The sequence below is a fragment of the Eleutherodactylus coqui genome, chromosome 3 (genome assembly GCF_035609145.1).
Source record: "Eleutherodactylus coqui strain aEleCoq1 chromosome 3, aEleCoq1.hap1, whole genome shotgun sequence".
In the NCBI taxonomy this organism is placed as follows: Eukaryota; Metazoa; Chordata; class Amphibia; order Anura; family Eleutherodactylidae; genus Eleutherodactylus; species Eleutherodactylus coqui.
Genome location: NC_089839.1, coordinates 283,722,826 through 283,738,432, shown reverse-complemented (window position 1 = coordinate 283,738,432; position 15,607 = coordinate 283,722,826). Strand labels below are relative to the sequence as shown.

At 44.0% G+C, this 15,607-nt stretch overlaps 1 protein-coding gene across 1 annotated transcript in view; it reads right to left on the bottom strand.

Moving 5' to 3' along the window:
* Window positions 1-15,607, bottom strand: part of NRDC (nardilysin convertase) — a 53,551-nt gene that overhangs the window by 26,656 nt on the left and 11,288 nt on the right. Inside the window, exons 10-21 of the mRNA XM_066597600.1 lie at window positions 14,330-14,399; window positions 12,355-12,432; window positions 11,821-11,941; window positions 6,667-6,725; window positions 6,531-6,585; window positions 5,882-5,986; window positions 5,252-5,375; window positions 5,081-5,167; window positions 4,867-4,986; window positions 4,420-4,471; window positions 3,343-3,493; window positions 614-741 (exon numbers count right to left, since the gene is read on the bottom strand). Of these exons, the coding sequence (XP_066453697.1) occupies window positions 614-741; window positions 3,343-3,493; window positions 4,420-4,471; window positions 4,867-4,986; window positions 5,081-5,167; window positions 5,252-5,375; window positions 5,882-5,986; window positions 6,531-6,585; window positions 6,667-6,725; window positions 11,821-11,941; window positions 12,355-12,432; window positions 14,330-14,399 (1,150 nt within the window). The remainder of the gene's footprint in view (window positions 1-613; window positions 742-3,342; window positions 3,494-4,419; window positions 4,472-4,866; window positions 4,987-5,080; window positions 5,168-5,251; window positions 5,376-5,881; window positions 5,987-6,530; window positions 6,586-6,666; window positions 6,726-11,820; window positions 11,942-12,354; window positions 12,433-14,329; window positions 14,400-15,607) is intronic.

The following is a 15,607-nucleotide window of genomic DNA, read 5'->3' as shown; positions in this document are numbered from 1 at the left end:
GGCTGCCTGTCCACGGGTGATTGTTCATCGCGTTACCCACGCAGCTGAGGCATCCACGAGTGGAGAATCATAGCGATTCTCCGCTCGCGGAATCTAAATCCAGATAGGCTCACCACTGAGACCTGGCAGCGCTACCCCCTCGTCCCCCGTGGCAGAATATCACTGGTGCTATTCCGACGGCCATGGACAGGGGGCCTAAATCTCAGCATGCCGATGAGATTGCCTCTACTGGAAATTTGGGTGCTGAGCTGCACCACTAGTACTTACAATAAATTAGTGCCACCTTCCGTATACCTCCTGGCAAAGGCGGACACTAAGGTTGGGTACACATTGTGTTCTGGGCGCATTTATGCTGCAGTACCATGGACGCATGTCTTGGCCTAAACTCCAAGCATCACGTATCCCTATGATGCTCAGAGTTCGGGTCAGGATACCCGTGGTCAGGTCGGGAAATTTGTATATATTACAGCCACACAAATGTGCCCAAAATAAGCGGGCATGTCGCCGACCTAAACCTTTTTCTTGAAAAAGTTACTTATGAACCAAAGATCATTTTATTTAAGGTCTCAATACCCCTTCAACAGATTAGTCTACCTGCACATCATGTACTTACTTTCCAAGTTTCTCGGGTTTGATGAGAATGTTGTAGTAAGTCTTTTTAAGCTGTTCTGTGATCATCTCATAGACGTCAGAAGAAGCCATGAAGTCAGCCAGGTGATCGATGATCAACTCAAAAAGTAGCTAAAACAAAGTGGTAAAGAATGATGGGGGAAATATCAATATCTTATATTACGATACAATGCCTAATGTCTACTGGGTAAGAAGGTGAAGCCTTGAACAATCCTTCAAAACAAAGACCTATCCCATTTCAAGAAGCTTGTACGATTATGTCAGAGAATTACATAAATGGCAAATCCCTTGTGATTAGTGCAAAAGCACCGGTTAGCAGTGTTGGCATTCCGACCGGTCAGGGTAAGTTCACATATGGCAGATTTGTTGCAAAAAGGTCTGCAACTGTTCCATTTATGTGAATGCAGATTGAAGAAACCCATGCGCTTCCTACAGACACAACCCCATCCAGATGAATGGAACAGATTCTTAATTGCAAAAATGTATGCCAGCCGCATGCATCTCTCTTAAGATCAGAGCCATCGCACCCCTGAACCAGCTCTATGGGATGGTCAGGAGTTCCAGAAACAAACAAGTAGGCTGTTTTACATAGTTTCTATAACTCCCATGGACTGATGTGAGAGTTATGGAAACAGTGTAGCCCTGCTCTGCCGTTTTTGTACTTCTGGCCACCCTGGATGCAGTTTACTGAGCAGTATTCCCATCATGGCCACAATGGCCTGAGAGGGCATTACCCAGTTAACAATGATAAGTGTATGGGTAACTGATAAAGAATGTATTAGAATACACAAAGTTAAGGTTGCTCTAAAAGCAGTTTAATTTTATAGGCAGTAAAATAATCTTAAAGGGGTTGTCTCTTCACGAACAACACCTCTAATATCCGATGCAACGATCAGGTGATTGACATGGATCCGACTCCCAGGACAATCAGCATTTACATTTTCGGATGGAAGATGCAGCCCAACAGGAATTTCCCCTGCAGCCTCCACTACAGGAAAAAGTGTAACATTACATGGTGAGCAATGAAATGAATGATCCTTCATGTAATGCATAATAAGATTGCTATTACTAACTGCAAAACCTCTTTCTCGTCTTGCTCAATAAGAAACACGGCAAGACCTTAGTTGTTAGATAGCCCCTGCCACTAGGTGGCGGACACTAAGTAAAATGAAGTGTTAGCTCCTCCTAGCAGCTATACCCCTGAGCCAAACTAGTTTGTGTACAAGCAGTAAGAGAAACAGTACATCAAAATGCACAAGCCACACGGCAGAACACCAATCACCGCATTGCGGCTGGCAAACGCAAGGCCGCATGAAACGCGAAAAAAAACGCATGGCGAGCACAGTGGCACAGGAGTGGGTCCATGTTACAGGGCAGGGCAGAAAGGGGAGAGATACTCACTTATTTACTTACCTACTCTGCTGGGTGTAATGATGCTGGGGAATGAATGCTTCCTCATATCCAGCAGTGAACCCCATCTACTTGCCGACCTATGGAGAGGGGGAGTGCTCCAGGATGGGGAACCCCCAGGCTGGCGGGTCACTATCAAGCAGAGTTGATGTGCCTCCTTTTCTTCTTGGAGGAGGTCAGACAACGTGCTATCTGCCCCCCTGGTGTGGGAACAGCGAGCATCCTGCCTGCTAGGTGTTGTCCACATCCATGTGGTCCTGAAGACCGTTAATTGAAGAGGTCTGCCTCCTACAGACACTAAGCTTGGTGCCTGCAGGAGGGGTATAACTAGGAGGAGGAGTTAACACTTTCCTGCTTAGTGTTGCCTCCTAGTGGCAGAAGCTATACCCACGGTCTTTAGCAGTGTCCCCCAATCATGCACATGAGTAAATGAACCACTAGGAAAAATGTGGAAGACTTTTAAGGAATGGCTGGAGACACAGAATAGAAAAGCCAATTAGAAGCCAACTTAACTGCAAAGCCTGAAGAGACCACCTTGTGCATCCAAGATGTGCGAGAGCCACATGTCCTAAAAGAATAGGAGCTGCTGCCCCCCTCCCGGGAGTTTGAGGTATGGACCGCCATTCATGTGTAGCAAGGGTGCCAGGAAGAATGTGGTAAAGGAGAAGGAAAGGGGGAAGAAGTGTCCAGAAGAGGGAGGAACACATGTAAGAAATGGTGGCAGTAAGAGGTGAGGGAAAACTGCAGTGTGAGGAAGAGCAGCAGGGTCAGATACTCAGCTAACTGGGATACAGAAGGAAGAGCTACGGGGACTCCAAAATCCAGCAACCCCTCACCTCCCCTTGGTGAGGGGGGAGCATTCAGGATGGTAGCTCGCCAAGGGTGACCCTACAGTTGACGTGTCAAGTAAGAACCCAGCGGTGATGTCTAGTCTAAACGCTCTGCATTAGCGCCAACAACCAAGTGGTGACATCGGCGCTCGTGCGGTCCTTTAGACGACTGTCGTCCCGTCTAAACAGAACATAAGCTAAAACCGGTTTAGCTCAGTATCTGCAGGAGGGGTATAGCTGGTAGCAGGAGCGAACACTTTTTTCTTCCTTAATGTCCGCTCCCTAGTGGCAGCAGCAGCCATTGATTGATTATCTGTTCAGTCTCATCCGACCCTTGGTCACCCCATGGTCATAGCGTGTCCACCAATGACAAAGATGAGAAAAAATAAGTCTAATCCATCCCCTTCCCTCTAATCAGATGAGAACAGCCATCTTCCTTCTATACGATCACATCATGTGATCTTGTACTCACCGGCAACTTGTGATTGAATCCCTTTACTTTAATAACGAGCCCATGTTCTCCGGCCACAAGTTTATACTCTAGTTGAGCCACATCTGCCTCATAGGCCGGCTCTGCCAGGGTGTGAGCCAAAATATTAACAAAGATGTCAAAGAGAACCAACCTAAAACAGCAACAGAAAGCAGGAAGAGAACGTCACTACAGGCATTTACCGCCAACTCCACAACCGCTGCAGATGGCAAGAGCTCGGTTTTCGATCCGGTGCCATCCTTAAGATGGAAGTTTACGTCCTGTTGCCTTAAGTACCAGGCAGCCAGGACATAAACTTACGTCCTATACCATTAAGGGGTAAAACAGTTAAAGAGGTATTCTCATTTTATAACATTTATGTCCTGCAGGCCCAACAGGAACTGAGTGGAAGTCGAACATGGGTGCCACAGCTTTATATTGATTACGAATGGGGGGCATCACATATTACTGGGCACTTGTATTTGGCAGTTTCCGCCGCTCCCACTGAAATGAATGGAACAGCGGTGCGTGAGAACAACCTCTGCTCCATCCATGCAGGGACCTCTATTTGAATGGAGCAGTGGGGGTCCAAGTGGCCGAACCCCCCCCCCATGGATCATAAAATTATCCTCTGTCTTGTGGTTAGAGAATAACTTTATAACTTGGCACAACTCTTTTTTAATTTTTTTCAAAGTTCATCATTTCTAGAGCTCGTCTTCCTGTCACTGTAAAAGCAACACTTTCTAGGAAACTGCTATAAGGGCGACTTCACGCACAGCATTCACCCATGTTTTTAACGGCCTACTTACAGACTTTTTTCGGGGGGGAGAGGGGGGGGGGCTCAGGCTCAAACATGTCCAGATAAACTGCATGAACACCACTGAGTACACAGAGGGAACCAAACATTTCCTAGCTTTTAAACGGGATGCTCCTGGGAACCTCAACAGTCACACCTAAAATGTACTTTTCCTATATTTATGTACTTTCTGCTTCTGTCTGCCCAAACTAATGTAAAATTATGTGCAGAGGCGGCACATAACTATAACTTTACATCCCATGGCGAGACGTCCTTAAACTTACGTTTCAGGCGATTGCTGTATCAATGGAGAGATCAGATGAAAGCGGATGTATGCTAGAAGAAAAAAGGATTTAAAGATAAGAGTTACATAGCTGGCATGATCTTCACATCCAACTAGAGCTGCAAGATTTACTAAAGCCAATAAAACAAGAAAAAGAAAGAACGAGGAATTTTAACCCTTTGCAATCCAATTTTGGATTCAGGGTTTCCTAGGTGGATTCCTCTTTCTGCCATTATACAGTGGCACCATCTGCTGGCTAGAGCCAGTACTGCTGTATGAGACATGCTGGAGAGGCCCCCGACAACAGACTAGGCAGTAATATACAGTAAGAATGCCCTGCCGGATGTCTTCCGACATCGGAGCTGTACAGGCTTCAATCAGAATGTCTTCAGATTTCAGACAGTGGATTGGAAAGGGTTAAGGATCGTTTCTTGAACATATTCCATACCTTTAGGGATCTTAAACTTGTTGTCTTTCTTGTACCACAGACAGCCCTGCTCAAGGTCCAGGATCTTTTCAGGAAACTCTGTGTCTGGGCAGTCTGCGATCTTCAGGGTAAAGTCGGTGGCTGTAGATGTGATGAAGAAACGACTGTAAATCCCTTAAGTAGGGGTGATGCCAAGATGGAACCAGGAAGCGAGTCTTATCCCTGCATTACTCACCAATGAACTTGTTCTCAGCTGGGAGATGAAGACCCGGGTTTACAAGAAAATCCGTGGCCCATAGCTCCTTCCATTTTGCATCAATTTCTGCAAGTAAATACAATGTAAAGAAGATTGAAACTATGGAAGTGTTATACATGGACGACTGTTATACTTTTAGGATATAGCTACCTTCAATGTTATACTGCGTGCCAAACCATTTCTCCTTCAAGTTACATTTGCCCTCATTGTCTGGGGAAAGGAGCAGCAGGTTTGCTTTCTCGGGGGTCAGTTCCCGAAGAGCATCGGCAATCACCTGTACATACAAGAATGTGGTTATTCAATCTGTAGGAGCAAAGCAACCAAGAGCCTCAGACAGTAAATGCCCATTTACACGTAACGATTATCGCGCAAAATCCGTTCAAACGACCGAAAATGAGCGATAATCGTTACATGTAATCGCGGGCATCGTGCACGTTTCACTTGAATGATGATTTTAAGGTGAACTTAAAATCTATTGTTCAGCTACAGAGAAATAAAGCAAATACATTGATCTCCTAATAGACCGCACGCTGTTCTCTCCAAGGGAGTCGGCAGATAACAATGTAGCCGTCAGCTGTGAGCAGGACAACGCAGCAGTTTGCACGGCTGGGCGTGTGATTAAACACACACTGGGCTCTGCAAACAGCTCCTGGAAGTCCTTTTACATACAAATGAAGATGTTAAATGTGGTAATGGCCATTAACGCTTTATGCAAATAGATCGCTAAATCTTTCAGTCCTTTGAAAGATTATCTTTGCGTGTAAAAGGGCCTTAACTCACATCAGGGTTGTAATCGAAGAGAAGCTGGTCTCCAGTCAGGAAATCTTCTTTAGGAAACAGCTGCATGTTCTCACAGATATTCTCAACATATTCTATAGGATCAGTCTAAAAAGAAAAAGAAAAAAGAAAAACAAAAAACTTTAATATTCTGCAATGTTTTAGATCTGAGACAGAAACCTCCAATAGTTGCACCTCACGTCCCATATATGCTCTATGTTTTAACAGCAGGAGCGATCCTAACCCAGTGTCCAAAGAGCACAGTCTGGTTGGCACTGCTGCGTCTGTCAAATGTATTCAATAGAGGAACCGCCTCAGTGATGGTCTCCTTTGAAAAACAGTCCAAGACCATTGAAATACAGATATGGAGCACTCACGGATCTTACTTACAAGGGTTTTCAAGGCAAAAACTACCAATGACCTAAGAGAAGGGTAGGTCACCAATAGGAACCCACCGCACGAGATCCTGGAGATCAGCTGATCACTCGGACTGATGCAGACATAGTCATCAGGGTCAGGACAGGTAGTGCCATGGCGGGCTTCACTCCCATTGAAATAAATGGAAGCTGAAGCAGCTATTACACTTCCACGTTCGGAAGGCGGGAACGCGAAGAAACACCTCAATCACTCAACTAACAATAATTCTCAATACCTGCTCCTGATAGTGAAATTCATTGGCCTCAATTTTCTGAATTTCCCGGAAGATCCTGACGGTAGAGAATGAGAAGGAATCAGATAGTCAGAGGTAACTGGATAGATATCGTTTAATTATATGGAGTAACACTCACCTCTCCTGAGGGCCGAGCTGCTGCAACATCTTCAGATACTGGAATACTAAATGAGAAACCTAGGAAACAAATGATGTAAAGTCACCTTCTAAACCTGTAAGTAACGTGTACACGCAGTGCCTGGCAGAGGTAATCCTCCTCCTATACTGCATTATCACCTGGTAATGTAAAATGGATTTCGGGGCGGTTTTTTGCCATTTGATTTACACAACATGCCAACCACTTTGAAGGTGCAATATATATATATAATTTTATTATGGCTCAAACAGTAAAAACGCTATGAACACCTTTTCTTTGGGGGAGGGAGGTAGATTTTTTTTTTTTCACACTTGAATGCAAAGCATTTTGGGCCGACTCATTTTTACTATAGGGTGTAATGTAACATTTTGCAGCGTCTGTCTTCTGCAGCTTCTACATATCACTGTTTATAGACACTGCAGTCTAAAGGCCCAATTACACGGAGCGGTGATCGCTCAAAAAAAAAAAATTGCTAGAAAGCAATCGTTTCAACGATCATCGTTGTGTTTTAAATGTTCGGCCAGCGTGCATTTTTAGTGCACTGCTAGCTCATCGTTAAAATTCAGGCCAACCTAAAAATCTGCCTTATCAGCAGTTCTCCGTGGGTAATTCTGACAGCATTATTTCCCCCTGGAGAACAAAAGAACTGAAAGCAGATAAGAGCCCTAAAGAGTTTAATTACACACTTAATTGCTCTTAAAGGGGTTGTCTCGCGAAAGCAAGTGGGGTTAAGTACTTCTGTATGGCCATATTAATGCACTTTGTAATATACATCGTGCATTAAATATGAGCCATACAGAAGTTATTCACTTACCTGCTCCGTTGCTAGCATCCCCGTCGCCATGATGGATCTTCTCCCTTCGGCTGGTCTCGGAAGCATCAGCGTTTTGGCTCCGCCCCCTTGTACGCATCATCGCGTAGCTCCGCCCCATGACGTGTGCCGGTTCCAGCCTCCTGATTGGCTGGAATCGGCACATGTGACGGGGGCAGAGCTACGCGATGACGCGTACAAGGGGGCGGAGCCAAAACAGCTGCTTCCGAGCTGAGCCGAAGGAAGAAGACCCATCTACGCAAGCGCGTCTAAAAAAGCAAGAAGACACCGAAATTAGACGGAGCCATGGCGACGGGGACGCTAGCAACGGAGCAGGTAAGTGAATAACTTCTGTATGGCTCATATTTAATGCACGATGTATATTACAAAGTGCATTAATATGGCCATACAGAAGTGTATAACCCCACTTGCTTTCGCGAGACAACCCCTTTAAGTAGCCGAGTAGCTACTTAAAAGTTTATGCAAAATGATCGCACAATGTAAATGGGCTTTAAGTCTCTGTAAAAATCTGTCAGTGAAGCTGGACTGACTTACAGCCCTTTTACATGGACATGATTGTCCGGTGCTTAAGCACCCAACTGTAGTCCCATAGAGGATTGCTCCTGTGCTTTCAAACAGGAATGATGATCGCTCAGTGAATGCAGGCGGAGGGGGGCAGAAATGGTTTACTCTATTCAGAGTAAACAGGCAGTTGTTCATAGATAAATGGCTGCCTCCTTACACAGGCCAATTGTACCTTCATTTTTACACCTGCCTAAACTGAAGATAAGCAAATGAATTATTGGCAGGGTTTACACTGAATGGTTATCGCTCAGATTGGCACGGTCCGGCGATATTCTGAACGAGTTGTTCAATGTAAAAGGGTCCTTAGTTTTCAGTTGTTGTATTTATAGATTAGCATACATTTATTACTAGATCTCTTTTTATAGGTTTCTCACATTAACCTATACAAACACGTGTATATGTATATTATACGTGGTATATCTTCCTTCTTAGTGAAAAGCTAGCATATAAATGGTTAACTTGTTCTTGTTATACACTGGCATGTATAAGATGCTGGCACATACTCCTACATATCTTTCCCTGGCTTAGGAATGTCCTGAGATAGCGGGTTCTGATCCCCCTCCATTCGGAGAGAAGCTATTAGAACAGTGAACACAGATTAAGCCTATTCTCCCTCTTAGCGCTTATTCACACAAACAGTTTTCACCGCCGGCCGATATACGCTACCATCTGATGCATTGGATTCCAATGCATCAGATCAGACGGGGGATTTTCCACCGCATAAAAAACGCCCGGCCGGCCAAGCTAGCGCATTTCGGCCAGGCAGGAAAGATAGTCCTGGAACTATCTTACTGCCCGGAAAACGTCGGCTGCTGCATAGACTCCTATGGGAGCCTATGACAGCTGCTGGAGTTTAGCTGCGTATATGCGCCAGGCCGTCTGAACGGACGCACAAACGACAGATTTGTGTACCTGTTCACGCATTTTTATGACGTCAGCGGGCGCACGTAAAAATGCCTACACCCGTGTGAAAGAGCACTTAAGTTTCATTTCTTAAGGCCCATTTACACTGGACGATTATCGCTAAAAATTTGCTAATCGGTGATCGTTTTAGCGATAATCGGTGTGTGTAAATGGGTGCGGGGCACCTGCATTTCTGGCACTTTTTGGTGATCGTTAAAATCAAGCTCACTTGATTTTAGCAATCAGTTTTATCCGTCGTTCTCCACGGGTAGTTGCACTCAGGGAAAGCTTCATTTACATACATAATTGGTATTTAAGTAGCCGAGTAGCTATTTAAATACCAATTATTTTTTATGCTGTCACTCAAACTGTTGTTTGAGCGATCTTTGAGCGATTATCTGCTCGTGTAAATGGGCTTTTATGAATCACGTGTTTAGTAGTAACTCACCTTAAGGCATTGACATATGTAAAACCATTAGCACCTAGAGCCAATCATAAGTTCTTATGATTACAGGGAGGCATGTATTTCTAATGCTGGGTAATCTAGAGTATATTTGTACCGTGACGATGTTAATAAAACAGAAGAGCATCATTGTCAGATGATACTGGCTGTGTCATGTGTCAGTGATTTGTGTACACAACTTCTCACATACCATTTGGATGAGACGATAACAGTCCTTTGATCTTCTCTCTTGCACTTTTTCCCAACTAGTTCATGACCACAACAAAGATAAATGTTGTTGTAATCATTAAAGGGGTTGTCCCGCGAAAGCAAGTGGGGGTATACACTTCTGTATGGCCATATTAATGCACTTTGTAATGTACATTGTGCATTAATTATGAGCCATACAGAAGTTATTCACTTACCTGCTCCGTTGCTAGCGTCCTCGTTTCCATGGTGCCGTCTAATTTTCAGTGTCTAATCGCCGGATAAGACGCGCTTGCGCAGTCCGGTCTTCTTCTTTTCTCAATGGGGCCGCTCGTGCCGGAGAGCGGCTCCTCGTAGCTCCGCCCCGTCACGTGCCGATTCCAGCCAATCAGGAGGCTGGAATCGGCAATGGACCGCACAGAAGACCTGCGGTCCACCGAGGGTGAAGATCCCGGCGGCCATCTTTACCAGGTAAGTAAGAAGTCACCGGAGCGCAGGGATTCAGGTAAGCACTATCCGGTTTTCTTTTTTAACCCCTGCATCGGGTTTGTCTCGCGCCGAACGGGGGGGGGCTATTGAAAATTTAAAAAAAAACCCGTTTCGGCGCGGGACAACCCCTTTAATTAGCTGATAAGAAAGTGCAGGAAAGAAATCTAAACAGTCAGTCCAGCCTCAATGACAGATCTCCTACTGAGACTTAGACTGCACTTTCTATATACAGGGATATGTAAATGCTGCAGAAGACAAAACGGTGCAAAATTGTTAATTAGATTTTATTTCAAAAAGTGTCAGCACACTTAATTAACACAAAAAAATGTTTTCTTATGTTTTCCTCTAAAGGGGTTCTGTCATTAAAACAAAAATACAATTCTATCCTTACCTATTCCTCCACCTATTCATATACTATATGAAACACTTTTGGCGAGATATCATACATGAGCGCCAAAGCAGGCTGTCAATGTCTCGGTATTCTCTGCTAGGCAGGGAATGCTATGTCACTAATTACATAGTGTACAATTACCCTGCAGGAAGTGAACTGCAGCTAATGGACGCTCCAAACAAGGAAGAAGAGGATACGGATGGCTAAAGGTCACGTGACCCGGGGAGTCGGGAGAAGATGCATTAAGAAGACTGAGGGGAAGGAATAGGCAAGTATTGATTTTTTTTTCCTAATGCAAAACCCCTTTAATCAACAGCATTTTTCCTGGCCACTCTTCCATAAATCCCCACTCGGCAGTGTGTACAACTTATAGTGCCCTACAGACAGATTTTTCCATCTCCTTTGTGGGATATACAGCTTGTAATGGTCCTATGAACAGTTACTTCCATCTCTGTTGTAGATTTTTGACACTTTTTCAGAGTTATCGTTGGGGTCTTTGTTAAATGTCTAATTAATGCCCTATTTCTCCGAACTGTGAGTTTCGGTGGGCGGTCCTCTCGTCAGGTTTGTACTTGTGCCAGATTCTTTCCGTTGTCTTATTATGGATGTAATGGAGCTTCGAGGAATGTCCAAAGTTTGGGATACTTTTACATAATTCAACCTGATCTATACCTCTCCACAACTTTGTCTTTGACCTGTTTGGAGAGCTTCTTGTTCTTCATGTTGCTTGCTTAGAGGTGTAGCTAATTCAGGGGGGGCCTTTAAGAACCAATGCATTTATACTGACATCATGTGACACTTTGATAGCAAACAAAGAGGGACCATATTCAAGCTGCCTGAGCTGTGGACAGCAGGGTATAGTGACAAACGCACGGAGTTTAGCAGTCTGTCAATGACACTGGCAGGTTTAGTGGGTTTGCAAGTCTTACTTTTAAAAAATGTTGCAGAGACTGACTTGGAGAGTCCAATGAATAGCTGGCAAGCTCCTATATAGACACAGCCCCTCCAGATGCCGATGCAGGTCCCGCTATGTGCATAGTAACACAAAAGGACCTGACAATCAGCGTCTGGGAGGAGGAGGAAGATGGGAGTGTGTATACAGTATATAAATATACAGGAGTTTCATTGGACTCATTACAGTCAAGCCCTGCAAAGTTAGAAAGCAAGATTTGCAAAACCACTAAACTGCTTGGTAAAAGTGATTGACCAATGTAATCAGCATATCTGTCAGTACAAAACAGAAGAACCTCTCTTAAAGGGGAACTCCAGTTGCTACACAAGAGAGGAGATATTTGATATTTATCATACCTCATAGAAGTGCTCATATCCTGCATCCGTCAGCGTGATGGAGATACTGAACACAGAGTATGTTGTATTCTGTTCAAAGCCGGTCTCACTGTTCCCTCCAAACAGAGCGAGGGCCCAGCACCTGCGAGGGGAGAACAAACAAATAGTTCCATTACCCTATTTATCACTAGCGGAGCTACAGTCTGTATTATAGACAACAGCTGCAGTCACAATTTTGGAGGTTTCAAAGTCGAAATCCTCCAGTCTTCTAATATCTGTACAGTCTGCTTTGATGAATTGCAAACTAGGAAGTATAACGGATATCAAGTATTGTAAATCAGATTACTGCATTTATATCAAGTGCAGTAAGCTGATGTAGGGATAACCATTGAGTTACAGGCGCTCAGTTAAGTTGGCAGGGTACGCTTGCAAAATTGTTGCAAAACACATTCTATGCACCTAAATGGAGGAGTTGTGCCCCATTTAGGTTAGTATGAAAGTTACAAACATTTCTGCCACAAATGCGGCACGCAGTACAGTATATTACAGACTTACTTCTTGCGCAGCAGGGACAGGATGCTGCCTTTCCCCTCGTGTCCTATCAGCCATGATATATAGTGAAGAGGTTTCACCCTAAAAATAGATTACAAATAGAGATGAGCGAGTATACTCGCTAAGGCACATTACTCGAGCGAGTAGTGCCTTAGCCGAGTATCTCCCTGCTCGTCTCTAAAGATTCGGGGCCGGCGGGGAACGGGGAGCGGCGGGGGAGAGCGGGGAGGAACGGAGGGGAGATCTCTCTCTCCCTCTCTGCTCCCCGCCGCAACTCACCTGTCACCCGCGCCGATCCCCGAATCTTTAGAGACGAGCAGGGAGATACTTGGCTAAGGCACTACTCGCTCGAGTAATGTGCCTTACCGAGTATACTCGCTCATCTCTAATTACAATATATCAGTAAAGAGCAAATTAAAATGTAGTTGACAAGATAAAACCATGACCAGTGCTCAGGTGCCAGCTACATGCTAGGCACTGGACTACGATTCAGTACAGCAGATATTGCAGAACTGAAGTTCTCTCATTCTTGTTATTATAAGGGGTATTCACATCTCACAGGAAGTCATCCCTTATCCACAGCATAGAAAATAATTTGCCAATTAGTGGGGGTCCAACCGCTGGGACCCACATTGATTCAAAGATATCGCCTTTGCACGTCTCTGAACTCTGACAGCAGTGGCCGCGCGTGCAAGCCGCTGCGCCATTCACTTCTATGGGAACGATCAGAGATAGCGAGTTCAGGTACTTGGCAATTTCTCATGGTCCCATTCACTTTTATGAAATTTTTCTGGATAGCGGAACTTGCCGAGATTGGAATACCCCTTTAAAAAAAAGTCTATGGAGACATTTTATAAAGTATGTAAGTATCTATGCAAGTCCGATAAAGTTGGGCGACAATTAATTTGATCACAGATTGGATGTCGCTCAGCTTTCTCCCATTCCTGAATTCCCCTTTAACAGGCCAGGCTCACACAGTGCAGGTTTTAAATATTTTTAAATATTTTAACCCCATAATGACCAAGTCTGTTTGAAATTTATTCCCAGACTATATATTTTTTTTTTTTGCCTTTTCTCATTTTAGCAGCTACAAAACTTATAACATTTTTGTCACATCAGTGGCTATATGACGCTTGTTTTAGGTAGGGAAAATGCCCTGATGCAACCTGACTGCCCCCAATATAGTCAAAAAGCTCCACTGGGTACCATTCGGGTCCTGGGCTTCTGGAACTTTCATTGCTTGGCTACTAAGATGAAGCCGCACAATGGAAATCATACCAGAGGGATGAAGATGATGTGAGCGTGGCCTAACTTGATTGAAGGGGAGTAGGCCCTTTCTTCATGCTGAGGCCACTTTTCCAACTCCGGTGATAAAAGGGTTAAAAGGCTAGGATTTGGCGAGCCAGAGGACATCTTATACTGCATTTACACAGAACAATTATCATTCAGAAACAAGCTGAACTGAGCGATAACCGTTCAGTTTACACGCGAGTCAACGGCTGAACGAGCGACAATCACAAGGCTCTCTTCATCATTCAGTTTCAGCCGCCGCCATAAAAATCAGTGCGGCTCGTTCACTCGTCGGGCAGTTTAAACAGTGATTGTTCAGGGTTTCATATAGGAATGTGAAAAACTGAACAACAAGGAAGCGAGAACTGCTAAACATGCTGCTGGAACGCAAACCAGATGGTGAGGACGTCACCAGCTCGTTGGCTTGGGCAAATGAGAATCTTGAAAAAGGGACATTAGGGTAAGAAAGGGGGTTAGGCAATGAAAAATGGCTAAAAACTGGAAAGAAAAAAAAAAAAATCTGCTTTTCAACTGGTCCTAGTTTTGGCTCAAAAGCGAAGAAAAACCCCACACATTGAAGAAAACTGCAGTATGTGAAGACAACGGCAAAGTGAAAACTTCTAATGACAAGCTCTCTACACCAAAAGGGAGCACAAGGAGACATAGCTAAAGCCAGATGGATACTTACTTGTAAAACTTTTCCTGGGGTGGAAGGGCCCAAGTTATAGTGAGAGCATGAACCTTCTTAACGGGGACAACTACACAAGAGATGGGACACGTTACCCCGAGTGCCTACTGGTCATCAGGTTAATAAAAACAGCATGACTGTACATTAGAGATGAGCGAGCACCCAAATGCTCGGGTCATCGTTAGTCGAGTTGAGCTTTTCATAAAATTTGAGAGCTCTACTCCAGTAACGAAATCCCATTGACTACAATGGGAGACTCGAGCATTTTTGTATGTGGCCCGCCGGGTGCCGAGCTTTTTTTTTTTGTTCTCTCTCGGAAGAGTACGTTTGCTCAACTCCACTGTACATTATAATGAGTAATGTATACAATTTACAAAAAAAACTTTACATATATCTGTGTTTTATCACAGACAACAACCTTCCATATAGGAGGCCACCATCCGCTGCAGGTGACATGTAAGATTACACAGCGGCCATTCAGATAGCAACAGGGAAGACGGACGACAGAAAAAGACCACTCGGTCCATCTAGTCTGCCATTGTATTATTTCCTTTGACAATAGATATATATGTATCCAAGGCTAAAGGCCCGTTTACACGCAACGATTATTGCTCAAGATGTGTTCAAACTATGGCATATAAGTGATCATCGTTGCGTGTAAATGCTGTCCTTGTTTACTTTTCGGGTGAACAATGATTTTAAGGTTGAGCTTAAAATTCATCATTCAGCTGAAGAGAAGATGACAGGGACTGCATGCTGTCTACATTGTATTCTGAAGACAGCCTGTGTGAGAACAATAGAGCTGTGTGCGGAGCTCAGACCGCATGCTGTGCTCTGCAAACAGTTCCAGGAGGCCCTTTTAAATGCAAATTAAGCTAATAAAATGCTAATGGACATTAGTGTCCATTAGCACTTTATGCAAAATGATCGGGAAAACTGTCAATCTTTCAATCCTTTGAACAATTGCCTTTGCATGTAAATGGACCTTAAAACTCACACTTGATTTTCCAACCATGTTTGCTGGAAGTTTCTTCCAAGCATTCACTACTCTTACAGCAAGATACTATTTTCTGAAATTGCTTCTTCCCAACTAATCTCAGAATCTTGTGCCCCCGCAATTTCACCATATTTGGAGTCAGTACAAAATTTGTTGTTTTTTTTTATACAATATCTCCAAATAATAAGTAAATTAAAAGAAAATAATTCTATACTGTGTAAATAAATTATCTTTACATGACCACATCTAAAAGAGCTTTTAAACAAAAAAAAAACAAAAGT